Source organism: Octopus bimaculoides, chromosome 1, assembly GCF_046866305.1.
Source record: "Octopus bimaculoides isolate indiv1 chromosome 1, ASM4686630v1, whole genome shotgun sequence".
NCBI lineage: Eukaryota > Metazoa > Mollusca > Cephalopoda > Octopoda > Octopodidae > Octopus > Octopus bimaculoides.
In genome coordinates, this window is record NC_142928.1 from 91,333,554 (window position 1) to 91,351,813 (window position 18,260).

The 18,260-nt window shown below is 38.7% G+C and overlaps 1 protein-coding gene across 1 annotated transcript; it reads right to left on the bottom strand.

The window, feature by feature from the left end:
- Positions 1–5,548: 5,548 nt before the first annotated feature.
- LOC106880905 (uncharacterized) lies at positions 5,549–8,856 on the bottom strand. Its single transcript, XM_014931068.2, has 2 exons — positions 8,710–8,856; positions 5,549–6,073 (listed from the first exon to the last, which is right to left on the bottom strand). The coding sequence occupies exons 1-2, from the start codon at positions 8,854–8,856 to the stop codon at positions 5,549–5,551; spliced, it is 672 nt and encodes a 223-aa protein (XP_014786554.2).
- Positions 8,857–18,260: the final 9,404 nt, after the last annotated feature.

Below are 18,260 nucleotides of genomic sequence, written 5' to 3' on the forward strand. Positions count from 1 at the left end.
CTTGTCGGCTGTAAGATTTTTTCTAAGATCGATTTGGAACGCGCGTACCATCAAATCCCCGTCAACCCCAACGATATACCAAAGGCAGCTGCCTTTTGGAGCGTTTGAATTCTTGTCTATGCCGTTTGGACTTCGTAATGCGGCCAGCACGTTCCAAAGGTTCAGTGATGAGGTCGTTTGTGGGTTAGATTTTGTCTTCGCGTACGTAGATGACCTTTCAATCACCAGTGCTACTCCATCCCATCTCCTTCAACACTTGACTCAGCTGTTCAAGCACCTACGTTCCTACGATGTGAAGATCAACCCGGCTAAGTATGTCTTCGGTTCTACCTGTTTGGAACTCTTGCGGCATTTCATCGATGCCGACGGTATTAGTCCGCTCCCCTCTAAAGTGGAAGCCATCAAATGCTTGTCTCTTCCTGTTTCCTTAAAGCAGCTCAGAAATTTCATTGGTTTAATGAATTATTATCGTCGCTACTTCCCTAAATGTGCGGAGAAGTTGCTTCCTTTGACCCAGCATTTGAAAGATCAACGGAAGAAAGACGCACGGATAACGCTGTCTCCTACAGACATCCAAGCTTTTGAATCTGTCAAATCTGATTTTGCTCAAGCATCCTTCCTCGCTCATCCTATTTTGAATGCAAAATTGACACTCAATGTTGACGAGACATCATCCGCCATCGCAGCAGTTTTAGACCAATCCGTAAATAGACTAATGGCTGGCCATTAGTCTTTTTCTCGCAACAGTTAAAAAAAAGGCCGAAATGAGATATAATGTGTTTGGTAAAGAACTCTTAGCAATTTACCTGGCAGTGAAACATTTCTCTTATGTTCTTGAAGGTAGAGATTTCACGATTTTCCCCAACCACAAACCGCTAACGTTCGCTCTCTTTTGCAAAAACTCGCCCAGAGAAACGAGGCAATTGGATTACATATCACAGTTCACTAGTGACATTCGCTTCATCGCTGGCTCTGACAACATCCCTGCCGACGCCTTATCTCGCCTGCTTATCGGTGCATTGATTTGGTTGCTATGGCTACTGACCAACCCACCTTTGACTCTCTGGACGTCTCTTCACCACAGTTTTCTTGCTGCAAGTTTCAACACCTGCCTTTGCCTTTTTCGGAAGGAACCATCCTCTTCGATGCTTCTCATGAGTCATCACGACCCCTCGTTCCTGAATGCCACCGTCGTGTTGTTTTTGAAGCACTGCATTCACTGTCACACCTCGGCATCGCGGCCACAGTAAAGTTTATCTCAGCCCGCTTTTTTCTGGCCGAATATGCGACGGTCTGTAACTGCTTGATCACGTGCCTGTCTACCATATCAGCGTTCCAAAGTGCATCGTCACGTGAGAGAACCTCTTGGACATTTCCGGCCACCGGACCCCAGGTTCCGTCACATACACATCGACTTGGTTGTTGGTCCTTGGCCGGTCAGTTGCAGATTTACTTATATATTGACCTGCATCGCTCGTTTCTCCAGATGGCCTGAAGCTATCCCTCTCGTGGATATTTCCGTGGAAACAGTCGCCAGAACACTCATCTCTTGGTGGATATCTCGCTTTGGAGTACCCTCTAGAATTACTACTGATCGTGGACACCAATTTGAAGCTTGTCTGTTCCGTGAGCTTTCGAGATTGCTCGGAGTTCAGCACATCCACACCGCGGGTTACCATCTCGCCGCGAATGGAATGGTGGAAAGTTTCCACCGACAGCTCAAAGCCGCTATTCGCACGGCTTCCGACCCTCATCGTTAGTCCAAGTTTCTCTCCATTGTTCTGCTATCAAAGAGGATTTAGGCTACTCCTCAACTGAGCTCCTGTATGGCACCACCCTAGCACTTCCTGGACAAATGTTGGCGCCCGTCGACTTACCGAATGCGGACCCCACATCTTACGTCCTGCGACTCAAGTCATTCTTTGCTGACCTGCCACCAATGCTTCCTCGTGACCAGTCTATTTCCTCTGCAGTACCTCCGGATATTTCTCCCTGGACTCACGTGTTTGTAAGAAATGACGCCGTCAAGGGACCGCTCACACCTCCCTATACTGGACCCTCTCGCGTTCTTAAAAGTAAACCGAAGCCGTTCACTGTGGACATTTACTGAAAAGAGACTGTCTCTATTGACAGAGTAAAAAAGCCTTTTCCAAAATATTTATGCGACTTGCCGACGCACCCATCATTCTACAAACATCGCCACCCCACCCCCACAAACACCACTTCCTCTCACCAAAACACCAAATACACAAAAACATTCTTCACCTTACAGGACACGTTCTGGCAGATCGGTTCATTGGTCGAAGGAATTGTCTCAGGCTATCTACATTTCTTAACTTTGCCTCGCCAGTGACTGTTCTGGAGTATAGACTTAGACCGCTAGAGACACTGCGTTCACATTGTCTTTCTTTTGTATCTTTGTATATATATATATATATATGCTTTGTTCTAATTGATTGCACAGTATTTTTTGCTGAATGTTTTTCCTTGTATTTTTTTCTATTGTTCATACGACTGTTTTTGCCATGGTTCATTCTTCTGTGCCCTCCTAGTACACCCCAGCTACACTACTATTAATCGAGCGTTTTCCGGTCTAAGAAGGCGTATTACCTCTCCTCCTGACAGAAGTAAACAAGCTGGCTATAGGGCTTTCCTATAAGGTGTTATCCACCCCTGATTGGAACTCTCCCGTATGACATGTACGCATGCTCAGTGACTTGCTTTAACAGTTGCAATCAGCTGAATGCACATTGCCAGTGACCTTTGACATAATTACCCACACTCTGTGGTCAGGATTCTTTTTTTGGTTTGATGTCGGTATCGAAGAGATTACCAGACACCGGACAATACAGTGAGAGCAGCTTTCACTCACATCGTGGTATTCGATGCTGTGTACGTGTCTGTCGTGGTAAAATATGCCACTCCTTAACTGTTGCTTTGCTTTCATCCGTAGCACGAGGTAATTATGTCATTATCTGTGAAATTCGGCAACTTACAAAGATCTTTAGATCAGGCAATACTTTACCGAGAGGAGATATAAGCTTCTGCTTATTCCTGTCTGAAGTATCGTCCGATACTTCAGACTTATCGTCCGATGAATTTACTTTGTTGACATTCTTCATTGACAGAATTTTTATTCCTTTCAACCTTTCAGTCAAGTCCACCTTTCTTTCAGTAACATACTGTCCATATAATCTTAAATATTTCTTTAACTCAGGCACAGTAAGTACTTCGATAGCTGAATCATCAAGCTGCTTTATATCCATGATAAGACGTAAAACAATAACAATGGCGTGGGTTAGCCTCCGGAAGTTTAATTATCTACATGGAGCGCCGCCTAGCCAAGGGAGATAACCTACTTATAGGAAAGCCCTATACAGAGAGAGGGCCTACACAACATTGAGGTTCAGACACGTGACCTCATCTCTTTCTCTTTTCTGCATAGACACGCAAGCTATGAGAACGCATTTTGACTGGCTTTATCCTAGGCCTCTGGCCCGCTTGCAGTTAGGAGCAAAGCATAGAAGACCATGGCCCTTACACACCAACCATTCTGTTTGTCATTCCTTTGGACGTGTATGTGTGGCCACAAATAAAAAGTGTTTTAAGACAACCTTGCTCGTATGTGTTTTCCGTCAGGGATTACTACCAACCAAATTACAGCCTTGGGAGTCTTATTAGGTGGTTTAATAACGACCTTCAATCCATCTAGAACTGTTTTACCTGAAGAATGGACAAAAATTCCTTTGGAAACAATTCAAACTTTGTACGAGTCCATACCTCGTAGAATAGAAGCTGTAATTACTGCAGAAGGCGGCCCTACTCTATATTAAAAATAAATTTGTTTGAAATTTTAAGGTGTTTCCATTATTTTGTCCAACCCATGTATTTTATCATTAAATTACCAATTATATGCTTATTTTCTAACATGTGGGTTTATAAAATAGTGTCTGGGTTTTTTGCAGCAATTAATCTGAATGTTTTATCATTTGATGAGTGGCAACCCTGACTTTACATGGTCACTTGACCTGCTAAAAATATCAACGAAAGCTCTCCCACATCACATCGTACTATCTTAACCTCCACCTCCATCCTCCGACCTTCACCGGAAGTACATGCTAGATAATGTTTTTTTTACAGATATTGTCTAAAAAAAGACAAACTAATAAATATATAAATAAATCAATCAATAAGAAGACTGAAGTCAGGTTGAGGTCATAGCTGGAACACATTTGATCACAGTCTACTTGATCTGGGCTGACCTGAGACGACGACGATGACAACAACAGCAACAACTACAACATCTGTCTGGTTTATATTTTGTCTTACAGCTTAGCTTATTTTGATATCTAGAACCACCTTACTTTTAACCACTATGACATCCTTTCTCCCTTCACAACGTATACAACCTTTTAGCTCCTGGACAGGTTAATTAAATTTTATGGTATTATTTTCATTTTCCCCCTTTTTTTTTTACAAATTGTAATCTGACCTCTTCCTTTTGTTGTACTGTTTGTTTCTTTCTGGTTATTGATGCTTTCTAGTTTTTCTTTTTAAATTTATTTCGTTTACATCCTCTTTTATATTTAAATAATAGCTTTTGTGTTAAGCCTTTGTTCTTCTGTGTTTTTTTTTATCAGTTATTTTGGTTGTGTATTACTAAGTGCTACATATTGGTAGAGAAGCGGTGTAAGGAGAAGTGGGAGACAAGAGGGAAGAGGGGAGTTAAAAAGTGAGACAGAGAGGGGGAAGAGTGAGAGAAGAAAGATCGCTATAGGGATAGAGGGGGTAAAAAAAAAACGGAAAGGTAATCAGCAGACTGCTGAGGAAAGGGGAGGAAACATTTAGAATAATCATCATCGTCGTTGTCGTTGTAACGTCTACTTTTAAAAGCTTGCATAGATTGGATGGAATTTGTTGACCCAGTTATTCTACGGCTGAATGCCTTTCATGTTGCCAACCTTTAACCTGGTTCTGAGTAAGGTAATATTTCCTAATGTCCAGGACATGTTTTCACGGCAGACTCGAAATAACTGACTCCATTGTATGACAATAACACTTGTTTACAAGTATCTCGCGATATCAAGCTAACTCACGACACGCACATGCAAACACATATACATACATATGTATGTATGTATGTATGTATGTATACATGCATAAATACATACATAATGTAACCACATGTGAATCGTTGGCGATTTTCTTCCTCCGTCTTCCTTTCTATTGAACTTTCCTCTGTTTCTGAAGAAGAGCGTTGCTCGAAACATTAAACCATCTTTCTTTCCTTCTCGGAGCGTTTGCTAATACTTTACATGTTCCACTTCCTAGCGTTGTTGTTTTTTTGTTTCTTCTTCTTCTTTTTTTGGATTTACTACATACATACATACATACATACATAGTGTAATCTGTGAGTGGAACAGTAAAAATATGTAAGACTTTTCTCAAGTTCCAAATTTGTTAACTACATCTCAAAGACGGAACCTTTTATCTTTGTTGGAAACCAGCTCCCTCCTCAGTGGAGCATCAGCCATGGGAGTTGGTCAATCTAATTTGGCCCGTTAAGTCTGGTTGTCAGGGATTCCTTCAAGCGGCGGTGAAATCTTTCCATTAATCCTTTCGAAAAGGTCACACATGTTATTCCACAGCCTCGAGGTGAATTGTGGACTCCATCGGATGAGATGCTATCTGGGATACTGAAACGGGCGACCCAGTCTGCGATGAAGGCTCGGCTGACTTCTTGTGTTTCTGTGCTGCGGAGAGGGATAGCTTCAGGCCAACGGGTGTAGCGGTCTACCAAGGTCAATAGATACGAACAACCCTGTGAAGGTGGTTCAGGACCGACAAGGTCGATCTTGACATGGCTGAATCGGGCCTGAAGTGGTTCATAGTTGCCGAAGGGTGCTTTGGTGTGTTGATGGACCTTGGCTTGTTGATAGGCGCTGCAGGACCTGGTCCAGTCCCCGTGCCAGATAAATTTGCTTGACAGCAGCCGCCGTGTGGCTTTAGTATCTGGGTGAGAAAGTCCGTGAATGATGTCGAAAACTTTCTTACGCCAGGCGGAGGAATATTTCTTTAAATAAAAAGGAAAGTGACTCACCGGGGGCTAATGTCAACATCCTCTCCATCAGTTCCGAAGGTTTGGAATCGCCTAATTCTTCCTCCAGTATCTTGGCTGTCGCTTCTCTTACACTGCGTCGGAATGTATCCACTAGCCTATCTTTCAATATAGCGTATCTTTTCGTTGGTGGGGATGGGTTAAAATGTCCAGCACCCTCGTTGCCGTGTCTTCGTCTAGTGCCGCCCCAGTGTACGAGTACGTCGTTTGGTCAACCGTTACCTTGTTTATATCGAATTGGGCTTTCGCCAGAATTGTGGTAACCTCAGTGTTGTTTTGTTGTTAGTCATGTTTGTTTCGGTGCAGGAACTGTTGTTCTATCGTCGGGGTCACCAGTTATTAGATTTGTTAAGCTATACGCAGACAAACTAGTGGAGACGAGAATACATTTATCAAAGGTTTATTACTTTACTAACATCAGGACTTCAGTCACCAGTTATTTCTGTTTAGTTCACTCAGATTCGTTTCACACTCACTGTTGACATTCTTTTGTTTCCCTTCTCCTACCGGAAGTCCCTTTTGTTTTATCCACTCCGATGTTTACACACGGTCAGTTATACGTCGCTATGAGTAGAGCAATGGACTCCAGTAATCTAAAAATTAGTGTCGACCAAAAACAAAATATCGTCTACAAAGAAGTTTTGTAATCATATTGATATTATCGAAAGGAATATGATTCATAATTTAAATAAGGAAATTTGTGAACTTTGAAGGTGTAAGAGTATAAACAAACGTAAAACAGTGTAAATAACTAAAATAAAAGTATATCTAAATAACATCTTTTTCTTAATACTTTTTATGTTGTGGTCGACGAAAGCTCTGACTTTCGTTAGGAGTGGTCCATATAACCATTCATGATACAGAGGCTTGCAGCCTCTTTCAGTTTGGGAGTGAATCGTCATCATATGTTACTAAAGTCGCAAACTCATGTCATATAGCTACAATTGAATCCTGTATCACCAACAATAATGTGATTCCTCTAAGACATTATCCAGTAATCTATCAAGTCCATTTACACATTTCTCAATACATACTGGTGTTATGATTTCCCACTCTCATTTTATGCTTCCATCGTGGGTAGATTTACTGGTGATAATAATAATAATAATAATAATAATGGTTACATGTAGTTTTTTATACGTTGTATTTCGGTTGAGATATAGACGGATTAAAATTCAAGTTAAGTGTGTAACGGTTATGTGCAGGTGTTCATACGTCACAAGAATGTAACGGAGCTATTGGTCATTTCTGAAGTCCGTGAAATATGGCAGAAGAAAATAATAGTTGAAATGACTTTCATTTTACCGTTACAATATAAAAAAAACAAACAACTGGTATGAGTTGTTGTATAAAGATTAGTTGAAGATTTTTTTCCCCATTTCGTAGGTAGTTGTGTTCATCTTTTGTTGACTGCTTGGAGACGGAGGGGAAAATGTGAGAAAAAGATTTAGAGAATTTACCTTTTTGTTTTGACAAGTAGAGAGAAAGAGAGAGAGAGAGAGAGAGAGAGAGAGAGAGAGAGAGAGAGAGAGAGAGAGAGAGAGGGAGAGAGAGAGGGAGAGAGAGAGAGAGAGAGAGAGAGTTGTTTAGTCCCCCGGTAAAAAACTATAATGAGAGAGAGATCTTCTTCCAGCAAGTTCTAAAAAGACAACTGTTAGAATTGTATTTTAGGTTCGATATTTATATTTTCTTAATTCGGTCAGATTAAACAAATGCTGTTTTGTGTGTTATCTAGTTTGAACTGCTGGTGACCGAAAATGGTTAGTTAAAGAATAGAACTTAGCTATATATGACAGTTGACTCATAATTTTCCAAGTGCTAATGCTGAGAATAATAGGAAAGAACTGAGAAAATTCTAGACTAGGTTTCGATTCTTGGCTAAGAATGTAGGAAACGATTCGCTTTATATATATATATATATATATATATATATATATATATATATATATATATATATATATATATATATATATATATATGTGTGTGTGTGTGTGTAGGGAAGTGGTTATACACCATTAGGTGTACACCACTTCCGTACATTAAATTTCTAGAAGAAACAACGGAACGCAGATTCTGAACAACATAACCATATTTATTTACAGTGGAATTCAGTTCACGCTTGGAGGGAATTCGGTAGCTCGTCGCCCTCGGTTACTGAGACGCCTTCTGAATGATTTCCGTGCTTATTTGTGAAGCTCTGGTGCTGACATGTGAGAGAGCTCTGTTGGACGTCTTGGCTCGACGGAGGTCAGTCAACGAAGAGACTGAGAAAAGGCGCCAAAGCTGGGTGTCGAACTCTACGCATACGCATGAGACTCTTCCTGTATTCCTTCCGGAACTAGTCCCTGCGCATGCGTGGATAAAACTCCGGACATTGAACATATAACAGTCGTCTGCTATAAGTTGTCACTACATATATATATATATCTATCACTGGTACCGATCAAACTATCGGATGTTGTTATACATCGTTAGACATATTACACTTTCGAATTCTCCCTTGATTGTGCTATTCTTTACCATCTTGGCCCAAATCGCTTTCCTGTCGCCGTGGAAGCCTTTTGAATGGCCTTTTGCGGTCTCTTGGATACCACTTGGCAACTGCAGAACTTGTGCTTCCGGTAATCTGCGATCACATCATTCACTCGGCTCCCTTCTCGTATGATCTCACTTCGGATGTTTTCTTGTAGTAATATTCCTGGCATGAATCTTTTTATAGCCCTTTGTGTCGTAGCCATTCGATATTCCTCTCGCTTCGTAGTAGCCCACGTCTCACTTGCTTATTAGAGCACAGAGAGGAAAGTGTTATTGAAGAATCTGGCAGTATGGTCTTGTCCAGCTTTACTTTGAGCACATCTTTATTGAGGCAAACGCCTTTCATCCAGTTGTTATTGTCTTCGAGATTTCAGCATTCATGTCTCAGCACATATTCACTGTGTACCTTAAGTATATATTATTCTGTATATCCTACTTAACGTGGATATACTGTTGAAAGCCATTTAGTTATATAGTTGTAAAAAAGTACAGAAGTATATCAGTAGCATAATATCCAGCAGCGGCGGTGAAAGTGACGGACTCATATTTTTGCATATTTGCATGTCATCTACAGCAAACATCCACTGGTAACTACATGCTTAGACAAATTAAGCCTCTACAGGTATAGAAAAAACAGTGATTAACAAACTACTAAGGTAATGAGATGGAAAAAATTACCGTGCAGTATTTTCCGCAGTTCTAACAAGTCTACTAACTCGTCGCTTACATGTAGAAAAATATTTGATTTTTGTTTATATAACATATTTCACATCTCCACCTTAATGCAGTCTTCGGCTCTTTGCTTCAGTCTTCTTTTCTCTTGCTTCGATGGACCTACACTTAGCTTTTTCTGCCTCAGGCTCATGACGTGATTCTTTATTTGTGGTACAAAAAATTTTTTTAATGTATTTATGTATTTAGATCAGTGGGACATCTCTTTATAGAATTTTAGCGTGGGTTGTCGTTAATAAAAATCGTCAACATTTTGATAATTGGACTGAATCATTGATCCAATAACCATGAAATACCTCTGTGCAGTAAATAACGACAACACACGTTCTGTGCGAATAACTTCACGTTCAAGGTTTTATTCAGACGCGTGACAGACGAACGCGTACAGTGGGTATACAATGTTCAATAAAGATTTCTGGGAAGAAGAAAGGTTTTTGAACAACTTGCCATGTTCCATGATAACTTCGAGTAAACAGAAGTAAATAAAGCTACGATATTTTCTTTCCTCAGGCACTAGACGTAGAATACCATGACGAGCTACTGGTAGGAAATCAGATATCGAATTCATGTGCCTGGCTCTCTCGTGGCCGCAGTGGACCTTGTCGCGTCTCGAAGAAACAGTTAGAGAAGAGAGGCCGATTTAAGCGGGAATGCACGCTTAAATATGCGATGTGCTACTAGCGACCTCCTGCGTGTTATTTTGAAGTTATATGTAGTAAATTAGCAAAGGGGGAGTTAGTTATGTTCGCCTGGAATTTTCTGGAATATTCTAGATTGTTCGATCAGGAGAGATAACTGTCGTTGACTCCCAACGAATATTTTGTGGGCTTGCGAATCTGTTTCAATTAGCGTGTTTAGAAGGATTGTGCCTGCAGAGGTACATGTGTTTTTAAATTTCCATTTTTTTTTTCAACAGCTTCTAATATTTCGATTATTGCAGAGAATGTTTTTACATTTACTACTATACTTATTCTACATATTTCTAAATCCATATATATTGTTAGTTTCTCAAATTCTTTCTGGTTGTTACAGCCAGAAGGGATAGATGTTTAACGGGAACCAGTATAACGTGTGTGTTGTCATTAATTTAATGTAAGTGCTTCTGTGACAGCGTGTACAAAGAAAGTAATACCGGAAGGCAGGGTTTATATAACATTAAATTCTATTTTTGTAGTGTAGCAAACACATGTATGAAGTAATAAGAATTCGGTTTTTTAGGTTGTGTTTGATATGTTAAACAATTGGTGTAGCGTGACATGAATGAATTTCGCATGACTTAACGATGTATTTTGTTTGGGTGGATTATATGCCACAAAATGAAAATAGATATAAATGAAATGAGTTGCGCGGCATTGGTAGTGAACACTGTAATAGTCGTATAGTAGAAAGGGTGATGTTGGGGGCCTTCAAATCTACGACTAACCAAGCTGGTGTTGAACATAGAAGATGAGCTGTATTGAAGAAAGCGATGTTACTTTCATGCCGTAAAATCCGCAACTGGTTTAGCTATTTGAAAAAGGTGCGTATACTGCAGGGCGGAAGTTGCCCCATATATCCTTCCTCAGCCAGCTCTAATAGGATGAAGTGGCCATAGCACGACTGTGCTATGCCACCACGACAAAATAGCTCTTTTCTGTCTCGCTACAGATGCATTGATAAATGTATTGGGTTATCCCAGAAGTAATGCCCGACTGAGAGAGAGAGAGAAAAACGGCATCGCGTCTGTTGAAGTTACTTATGAGATTTTCTGTGAATATTCAGTTCAGTTTCTCCAAGAACTTGGAACCATCTACCTGGCAAGAGCGGAGGCGTGTGAGTCATTCAACACTCTACGAATAATTGACCACCAAAATCGGCTTTTTATAGTGTACAAGGACATTCGAGAAAACCATATCACGCCACAGCCTCGCGCTGATTGGTCGATTTATAGACCAATCACGTGAAACTATAGTGGTTCTTATTTTTTTAATTATTTTTTTTATTGCCCACAAGGGGCTAAACATAGAGGGGACAAACAAGGACAGACAAAGGAATTAAGTCGATTACGTCGACCCCAGTGCGTAACTGGTACTTAATTTATCGACCCCGAAAGGATGAAAGGCAAAGTCGACCACGGCGGAATTTGAACTCAGAACGTAGCGGCAGACGAAATACTGATTACAACATATTACGAAGATAACAGAATCCTCTTAAAGGATTAATTCTTAAAACACATAAAGAAGTGGAAATTACCCTCATTACATTATTTTCTATCAAATCAAAATAACCTCGATAGTAAGAAGTTTGTAAATCGTAGATATTGATTATGTTAATGAATGAATTTTAAGAAGTTATGAAATTTAGAGATTTTATCTTCCTACCCAATATTCAGGCATTACTTATGGAATGAGCTGATGTATTCATCTCTAACTCTTGTATCTAAGAAATTGGCTCTGACTCCCCAATCACTTTACCCAAGTATAATACCGAGTAATGTTACTAAATAATTTTCAGTGATAGTTTTCAGAAATAGTTTGTATAATTTAATGTCTGTTTTGATTTGATCGTATTTATTACATATCCCCGTGAATGTCACTACCTATTTAATATTTCACGCCTATGTGAATATTTAAACTGCTTTGGACTATGTGGTCAATTGTTTACTGGTGATTACTGCATAATTTGCTCTTAGTTTATGATATTTTACAGATAATTTCTGGTCGGTAAGCGTTTTTTTTATGGTTTAGTCACAGAAGGAAAACAGAATTTATAATGCTTTTAGCAGAGTTTACGAAGCTAGAGGGGTCAAAGGAAGAATAGACCGCATCTCGCATATGGGTAACTGCAATAGGAATAAGAGCATCAAAATATAGAATTATTTTTTCATCGGAAACCTACCTGGTCCAAAAGCTTGTATCAGTGTGGATGCTTAAGACACTCAAGTGTTGGGTAGTGGTTTTAAACGAGAGGTTCTTAAACTTACATATACAAATCTATCCCTAGATATCTGAAACATTTTGCCCAAACGCCCTTATTGACGAAAAGATAAAACAGAATTTACATCCATATAATACCTCTTTCTTCGCTATATTGTTGGATAAATTTAAAAATCATCTTAGTCTATTAAACGTGGTAATTTCTCCTCCTCTTCTTCAATCCTATTAGACTTCCTCATCCTATGAGAAACACAGTGTTGGACTGAAGAACAAAAGAAACTCATCGAATGTTTTGCTTATTGATTTTCTCTCAGAAGGCTTAGACTGAACCGACGCTATGGTAGAGGACACCTGCCTAAGGGTGACACGCATGGGATTGAACCCAGAACTATGTCATTGCCAAGCGAACTTCATAACCGTGTGAAACCTTTTGTTTCAGTTTTTATATCAGTACCGACGAACTATTTTTGAATTCTTTTGATATTTACCACACCTCTGTCATGTTTTGCGAGATACTGACCGTAAAGGGGGCTTATGCTTCCACCTCTTTATAAAAATATCTACAAGTCTTTGTTTTAATCCGTATTTTTCCCTTTGCTTTGTCAGCTGGTGTGTTTTTCTCATCCTGTATACTGTACATAATTGCCTCCTTATCAATAGAAAATAGTTTTTTTACTATCCACTTTTACCGCACACCCCAATTAATTTGAAGAATTTATCTTTATTTCTTATTTTATATTAGGTGGTGTTTATAAGTTCTATCAAAATATATTTGATAGCGACTCTTTATTTGTATGATTGTATCTTCTCTTCCTTGGATGCCTGGTAAATACAGACTGTCTATATCAGATTGAGGCTAGTGTACTCTAAATACTAGGCCCCACCCGAAATATTTACTAGTATTTTTTGCCTGCTACCTCAACTTTATTAATGGGAAGACAAACCAGAGTTTACATTCATATAATTCGTGTATTTTTCGCCATGATCACGGGCCAGTTTAAAACCATCTAACTTTATTAAACATAACAATTTGATCTCCCCCTTTCAGTGGAGTTGTTAGAATTTTTGCTGTCCAGAGCAGCCATTGAGTTTTCACCCCACTTCCTATACAAGTTTATTGTTGGCACCCCGTCGCTTACGACGTCGAGGGTTCCAGTTGATCCGATCAACGGAACAGCCTGCTCGTGAAATTAACGTGCAAGTGGATGAGCACTCCACAGACACGTGTACCCTCAACGTAGTTCTCGGGATATTCAGCGTGACACAGTGTGACAAGGCACAACAGAAACAGGAAGTAAGAATGAGAGAAAGTTGTTGTGGAAGAGTACAGCATGGTTCGCCACTATCCCCTGCCGGAGCCTCGTGGAGCTTTAGGTGTTTACGCTCAATAAACACTCACAATGCCCGGTCTGGGAATCGAAACCGCGATCCTATAACCGCGAGTCCACTGCCCTAACCACTGGGCCATTGCGCCTCCACAATACAAGCTTATACAGTAGACACAAAAACTTCGCCAAGGAAAGACAGCCCTATCCGAGCTGCGGTGCTAGTCTCTTTCAATTCTTACAGCCCTAGCGTGTGAGAAACATTACTATAAACTATGCCATAAGTTTCTTTTATTTTTTCCTTTTTTTCTTTTAATTCAATTAATATTCAATATATTATAATAGAAATATTAAGACTTACTTAGATAGTTTGGCTGGTTATGTTTTTATTTATTTCTAGGTTTACTTCTGTTTCTTATAAATCAGTGGTTCTCAACAATTTTTCTTCCTATGGATCCCTTTGCTTCCTATTTTACTCTACTGGACCTCCATATCCCTACGATGTATATAAAATAATCAATCCTATTATATATTCATAATTAAATATTATAAAGAATTGTATAAAAAAAGTTAAAATATTTTGTGTATAGTAGAAGTATGAACAATTTATTGCAGATAATTTTTAACAGCAAAATCTCGTATAGACATCTAAAGGCCGTATGGATCCCGGTAAAGAACCACAGTTATAAATAATCCGAATTTCTTACAAATTTTATTTTTCTCCCTTCTTATAATTTTGTCCTTAACTTATTGTATAACGTATTTCCAGATACACTATGCCAGAAAATAAAACAGGATGGTCAGGACTGGAATGTTGTTGATCATAGGTCTGTTCAGTTAAGGAAAACATAGGGCTAAGTTGTAATAACAGTAATAACAATTGCTCATGAGCTAATGTGAAAGCTTTTATGTCACCGCTCGACAAATGGCAGCCAAATATCGGATCTAGTTCAAAACGGGGGCGCCAGTTTTCATTTATGTTTTATGTAGTGTTTTTGGTACCGAAAGACTTTCAAACTTCGTATACTTATCTATTTTGTGTTATAGAACAGAAAAAAATTTTTGTATTCGAAGTTATTTCATATAAAAAATTGTCTTATTTCGATAATTTCAACCAATCACTGACAAGTATTCAGCTGTTTATAGTTACTCCTTTGGCAGTTTAAGCGGTTCCTTTGGCAGTTTAAGCGGTGTAAAGTGTATTTAATCTCCATTACTTCTGACATTTTGCAGAGAGGCAACGCACGTGTGTTCGTTTTCCTTCGTTTTATTTTTAATATAATTTCGTTAACATCTGCCTGAACTGTATGTGTACAACATTTGCCCTAACCCTAACCCTAACCCTAACCCTTCCCTCAAAAACCAGGCCTTGTGCCTATAATAGAAAGGTTTATTAGCTACTGCCAATATGCTTCAGCCATTTTTTGACAAGGAAATAATAATTTTATCACCGCCAGAATCGTTTGAGAATCGTTTGTTTACGTAGTCAGCACTTACTGTATTCGGCTGAATGGACGTCAGTCATTGGTTGAAATTACAGAAATACGACAACTTTAACATGAAATAAGTTGCAATATAATAATTTTTGTTAAGAAGACTAAGAGAAAAAGATGTTTTATATGACACATTCTACCAGTGTCCCAAGTTTCAAAGTGTTTCGTTAAGAAAATACTGGTGCCCCTGTTTTGAACTAGATCCCAAATATCTCTCACATTACTGAATCTTTAAAAACAAAAGAGCACGCTGGATAGCGTAGTCCATGGTACCTAACATTTAGAAAAAGAAGACGGAATGGTGATAACTGGATTATATTCGATTAAAGATCTTCCTAGTCTGGGTTTATCTGGATCTAAGCAACAACATCTCGATTTCTTGTGACAGTCAAGTATTACTTGTGACTAAACAAGTGACATTTTTGACTAAGTAACCAATCAGGATTTGAATCTATGTCTTAAAGCCCACATATATAAGGCAACATCAGCACATTCAAACTAGTGAAACAAACGATTAACAATTCTGTTTCGCACAACACAACAGAGCATGTAAAAGTTTCTTTTTCGTATACTTTAAAATCTTCCCGTCTAATTGCTAATGTTGTTTATTGCTATGAAACTTATTGAACTTTCAAATTATTATCATGATGCAATGAAAATTTATCGAACATTTGAACTTCTATCATTTCTTATTGCTGTGAAACTTTTTGAACACTTTAATTTTCATATGTAATTTTGCTTAGAAACCTATTGAACCTATTGAATTTATGAGCGTTTTATTGCTATGTAAATTTTTCTTGTGAATTCTCTTTCTTTAAAGCTTTCACCTTACCTTTTTTATTATTTATTTACTAAAACACACACACACGCACACACACACACACACACACACACACACACACACACACACACACACACACACACACACACACACACACACACACACACACACACACAATCACTATGTTAGGACTGGAATGGCAATTAAAAAAAGGAGACCGATGGATGAAAAGAATATTGGTGGGTCCAAAGAGTAAAAGTTGTAATCAAGTTCAAATATAACCGACTTTATCTGGTCTGGGAATGCAAAAGAAAAAATATCTACTATGGAAATCAACTCCCATTTGATGTCAAAGTTGTACGAAAAATATAAGAGAAAGCAGACATCTATGGATCACTGATGATGAGTCAACAAATCTAGTACATTGCTTGTGAATATACTTTCATCTATATACTTATTGTAGGAATTTGAACCCCATACACGAAATTACCCGTCGCTGTCATGAATGAACGGTACCATTTTCATATGAACAACCAAATTATCGACAAATCAGCTTGAATCCATGTTGTGAACATCATCTCGAATGTTCATGAAGTTCGGACTGTTTTTCACTAGTAAAGGAGTTTGGCGCCTAAATCATCGCAGGGCGCTGTTGCCAGCTGAATGATTCACACATGCCTCACCTCTTACCAGTCAGAGATTTCGAGACCACTACAGAGAACATATATCTCACCTCTCGCCATAAACTAGAGCAGGGCAGAACTCTGTTGGAATTTCAAGCTGGACATACGAAGGAGTACTGAAAAGTTCTTGGCTTTAAGGATATCGCGGAAGGCCTGGTTGGAGGCCCAACCTTCCGAGTTCTTTTTACAGGGCTTAGAAAAACTGAAGGATAGCTGCAACAAGTGTGTGAATCTGAGAGGGGAATATGTTTAAATCAATTATCTGGTCCTCCTGTACTTTCTTTTACCCAAAGTCAGGAACTTTCCAGCACCCTCTCGTATCTCGTTTCTCACCAAGCAAATCAAGAAAATATTTCAGGCTTTGGTGGATTCATATCTTTTTATCTCTCATTTTCCTGATAACTAATGGCCGAACAAATACAGTTAAGTTAATCCTTGCATTCTAGTCTTGTTACCAGTGAGGATTTGATAATTAATGCGTGTATAAGCTTTTAGCCTTTTTTTTATACACAGTATTCCTATGTTTTCAGCTATGGAAATTACAATTTTGCTAAAATAAGTAGATGGATAGAATAAACAAATGATGGGGCTTTTTTGGCATTCTACCTAGACGGAATGTGGAATAGACGAAAACCAAAATAATGCCATATATCTAATAAACATGTGAACAAGCCACAACGCTTGCTAGTTGATCCCTCAACTCATAACAACCGAGGACACTGTGGCTTATCGACAGTATATTTACAAAGGGAGACTAAATATCTGTTCAATGAACACATTGTATACTGTCTAATATTCGTGTTTATAAAATCGTTTTGTTGGTACTTTCATTAATCAATCTCGTCCGTCAGACTCCTACCATGTAAATAGCATAATACAAATGGCTATTTGTTTACATTTTTGATAAGGTGATTTATTCTTCAAAACTTCGGATGGTGCAAGCTGAGGTGAACGGCCTTGATAAGTTATAAAAAAATGGAATTAACACGAAACCCATGACTGTCGATTCGTTCATTCTTATCTACCGAACACACTGTGGCTTGTTTGCGATATTTCTTTCCTCAGCGAGACTATTTTTTTTTATTAAACATATTATACATAATTTTGTATGTACATTTATTGAAAACAACGTTGTATTGCTGCTATTGTTAGCATATTGTTTATACAAGGCTTCTAGATGTATTTTCTCAGTCAGATCGGGAATAAAATACACAGCTTTCCGTCACGACTAAGAGAGAAAATAGTACTTTAATCACACAGAATTTGTAAACGACACTGAGGCGAGGGGAAATTGAGTATTGTAATTTAAGACAAAATTTCTGTAGAAATGGCTGTAACTACTGACTACTCTGCGAGGCAATATAAGAGTTCTACTTCCTAAATGTCTTAAGAAATGTCTAAAAACAGTTATCAAAAGAAGAGACATAAATTCACGTTTGCCAATCGGTAGGTGTGAATTTACGAAATTGGTATCTTCATGTGATTGAAGAATAAATATACTCTCTTAAAAGCTGTTTTTATAGCTGCATATTCAACTTGGAATGATCGAAGAAGACATGCCACGGTACCTGAATATGTATGTAAAAATTAGCCCAAATGTTGAACTTTTAACATAGACTTTCTGTACGTGTCATATTACGCTGTTCTATCTGGATGTTTCCAATAACTGCACTGCTTG

What these genes read in the sequence shown, in the direction of transcription:
- LOC106880905 (XM_014931068.2), bottom strand. Translation starts at nt 8,856, where the DNA reads ATGGCTACGACACAAAGGGCTATAAAAAGATTCATGCCAGGAATATTA. An exon ending in AGTTCTGCAGTTGCCAAGTG is followed by an intron (nt 6,074 to 8,709) that starts GTATCCAAGAGA and finishes TTTTATTTAAAG; the next exon opens with AAATATTCCTCCGCCTGGCG.